Below are 3,872 nucleotides of genomic sequence, written 5' to 3' on the forward strand. Positions count from 1 at the left end.
CTATTCAGTTCGATCAGGACTTTTACGTTCCCTGCATGGTTACCAAAGATGTGATTCAGACACGTTTCCATTATTTCTTAGCTTTATGCTCACCTAAATGGCCTCCGCCGCTTTTCTTTGTTTCAAAGGAATTTAGCAGTTTCCTGAAGCCTCTCTTTTACCGTCTAGTGACTCGTATGGTCAGCAGATACGCGCATTACGCACCAAATCTCAGCAGAAAACAGGTGATTCTTCATCTCCAGAAAAATGTGGATCTCGAATTGGTCTATACAGAGAAGGCTGTCATCGCTACCATTTCTCCTCCGAGGCGCACACAGCTACCTGATAAGAGCATTCTTGGTCCACTTTGCAATGAAGTTCGAGTGACTCTAGTAGAACAACTAACTGAGGCCAAGAAACGAGGAATGGATGGCTTTCAGTTTGAAGTTTTCATTCATGATGCAGTTGATGGAAATCTGGAAGATTATGATCCAGAATCATTGGCATCACTCGCTAACTATCCAGCGAATGAAATTCTTGTAAAACGAAATGAGGACACCATCGAAGCACCCGAACATCTCGATATGTGGTATTACAGCAGCTCTGATGAAGGTAAGGCAGCTCTTATTGTAAATCAAAGAATTTAGGTTATTTGAGATTTGGTTATAGATCATATATCATCATATCAATATTGCATTGCCTATATATATATATATATATATATATATATATATATATATATATATATATATACATATAAGCAGTCGACTTCAACAACGTTTGCGTACATTTTCTTTTGTCAAACCATGGGGTAAAATTTTGGTATAACATCTGTCTCCTTGAAAATTGATAACGTATCGATAAATATGTAAAAAAATCAACAGCAATGTAAGACAAACGCAAGGAGGAATGCAGGAACTGAAAAATAGAACTGCATGCATGTTGTTTGCCTTGTTCTTGCGCAAATATCTCTAAGCTTCTGTAATTGTTTTGACCCGAGTTTGCTTAGTATCTTTGTATGGGTAGTTTATATCATTGTGCTCACGTATTGTCTACAATAGTATGTTTGTTACATTTTGCATCATATTGACAGACTTGCTTCAAACTTCATCCACTTTTGTTGACTAAATCTTTAACTTGATTAATCAATTTTTGAACTAATAATTATTAGCTTTAGCAAAATCTAGGAAGTAATTACCAAATGATGATTTTATTGAGACTGCTGATGCTATTTATTTTATCTCTTTTAGATTGCTCAGTAAGACTGCAGAAACGGGCTGCGGAAACAGTGGATAATCGTACCATTTTGAAAGTTTCTACTGAAGTAGCTGGTGCTTGGGACTCGCTCGCAGGATTCCTTGATCCTAATATATTTACAACTATGAAAACTACGGAAATAAGTATAAGTCACAAAACACCGCAATTGAGAGCCAAAGCGATGCTGGAAATGTGGCGCAACCGCTTATGCGGCGATGCAACAGTTTCGTGTCTAATCAAAAAATTATGCGATTTTGGGTTGAAGTTGCAGGCTACTGAAATATTTACAAGTGATCTAGTTGACTTTGCTACAAGACCTGACTGATGCAGTCAATTTTTACACACTTGTCTTGACTTTATCTAGCATTTCTATTTGTGTACAGTTATAAATGCATGTCTGTAAAATTTTACAATTTGCAATAGTTATTGCTTTAGGTAAAAGTTTGTGAATATCCTTGGAAGTTTACATATATACTATTCCCTTACTAGAAACACATCACACGACAATGCGAAAGCACAATACCGTATTTCCTCGAATAGTAACGCGTGTTCGATTAGTAACCCGTTATGCTTGCAGTTTAAAATATAACAACTCGTGCTCGATTAGTAGATTATGCCCTGGAGGTCAGAGATCAAATGGTAGCACAAACTATTCGAGGCAACAATACCAGTTTGACAGGAAAGGCACAGCCAGAAGAAGATGAAGACAGTCAATAGATATTGAGACTACTGTGGCTCTTCTGGCTGTGCTTGTAAATTTGATAGTGTGACAGTTTCAACGTATTATTGTAACTGAGTCAGTCGCTGGAGTCTTCGTATTGAAAATGATTAATGGATAGAAGGTGCTTCTATAGCCTCGCACCAAACCCTCTCCTCGGACTACTGTATCTCGCAGAGGACTCACGAGTAGCATGCGCCTAGGATGTGCTCTGACAAATCGATCCAAACTCCTATCTAAATCAAGAGGCAAAGACTTGTGAATGTCTTATCTTGTGAACTTCTATCTTAACCGCATACACTAAATTAAGTTGTCCTTTCGCGCTAAGTACACCTACTGTAAACATTGTATGATACTGCGTCTAGAGACATAGGCCTTAGTCTGCCTGAAGGGGTGGCGTGCGCCCCTCGCGCCCATGCCTGGATCCGCCTCTGAACAATGTAACAAAATGAAAATCGACCGGCAGACAAGCTGTACACTAGAAAGTGCTGTGTGAATGAGTGCTCTCTTTGTTACTAGAGAAAAAAATATTTTTCTTAATTAACTGGGATTGAGTAACACATGAAATAAGGGCCGGGAAATAGTGCCACAGATTGACACACACAACACATTGATTGACCTGTAACTGAGGACTACTGTCCCGAGGCATTAGCTTGGCAGTTGAGGTGTTTGTGCATTGATGTCACTTAGATATTCGGAATTGGATGGTTGCCGCTTTAGATAAGATATGTCGAGTGTGTACCCAGGTTCGGTACTGCTTGCTGTAGTACGTGATCATGCTTTTGGCAATTACCAGAGAAAAGAGACTGCAATAGAAAGACACACAGTGATTACCACTGCCCTTCTGTCTGTCAATCTGTGGTCTGCCAATATATATATATATATGTATGTAAGTATGTATGTATGTATGTATGTATGTATGTATGTATGTATGTATATAAACAACAGATGGGCAGACAAACAAAATAGGCAAACAGGCAAACAGACGTTTGTTCTGTTTAATATATCGTATGCTGGTGCACAGATTGAGGTTTTGCAAAACCAGAGGACCTGCGGTTTGCAGACAGACAGACGGAGATACAGAAAAACAGACAAACAGACAGACAGACCGAAAAACAGACAGACAGACAGACAGACAGCCTGGCTGACTGACTGACTGACTAATTGACAGACAGACAGACTGACGGACAAACAGACAGACAGAGAGACATATAAACAGACAACTCAGTTGACTCTCCAGTCGTTGAAATGTAGAGTTTGAGCAGTATACTGAGCAGGTTTGAGCTATAGATAGTTTATTGTTCTGTTTTGCGGTCTTGGTGGTCACTGGACATACTTTTAGTTTGTGATATGTGTATGTTTTAGTGCTTATTTATAAGAATATTCTACCATCGAGAGAAAGAGACAAACAAACACACAGGTAAACAGAAACATGTGCATAAATAAGCAAACACAGAGAGCAACAGACCGACAGACAGAGAAACAAACATACACACAGACAGACACACAGACAAACAGACAGACAGGCGGACAGACAGACAGACAGGCAGGCAGGCAGACAGACAGAAAGACAGACAGACAGACAGACAGACACACAGTCAGTCAGACACACAGACAGACACACAGACAGACAGACAGACAGACAGACAGACAGACAGACAGACAGCCAAACAGACAGACAGACAGACAGACAGACAGACAGACAGACAGACAGACAGACAGAAAGACAGACAGACAGACAGACAGAAAGACAGACAGACAGACAGACAGACAGATTTGTTTTATTGTCATCAAACGTCACTACTTACATCACTTGCTGCAGTACTAAAAGTTCTACTTTCCTACTGTTCTTCGTTTTAATTAATGAATAGAACTATGAATGGCTTTGTCCATCTCTAGCTTGTCTTGTCCATCCAAA

At 39.6% G+C, this 3,872-nt stretch overlaps 1 protein-coding gene across 1 annotated transcript in view; it reads left to right on the forward strand.

Annotated features, from left to right (window-relative positions):
• Positions 1-1,648, forward strand: part of LOC134198550 (uncharacterized) — a 9,582-nt gene extending 7,934 nt beyond the window's left edge. Inside the window, exons 2-3 of the mRNA XM_062667962.1 lie at positions 1-591; positions 1,230-1,648. The exon at positions 1-591 is cut by the window's left edge and continues 1,650 nt beyond it. Of these exons, the coding sequence (XP_062523946.1) occupies positions 1-591; positions 1,230-1,561 (923 nt within the window). The 3' untranslated portion in view covers positions 1,562-1,648. The remainder of the gene's footprint in view (positions 592-1,229) is intronic.
• The last annotated feature ends 2,224 nt before the right edge of the window (positions 1,649-3,872 follow it).

This window comes from Corticium candelabrum, chromosome 2 (genome assembly GCF_963422355.1).
Source record: "Corticium candelabrum chromosome 2, ooCorCand1.1, whole genome shotgun sequence".
Classification (NCBI taxonomy): Eukaryota; Metazoa; Porifera; class Homoscleromorpha; order Homosclerophorida; family Plakinidae; genus Corticium; species Corticium candelabrum.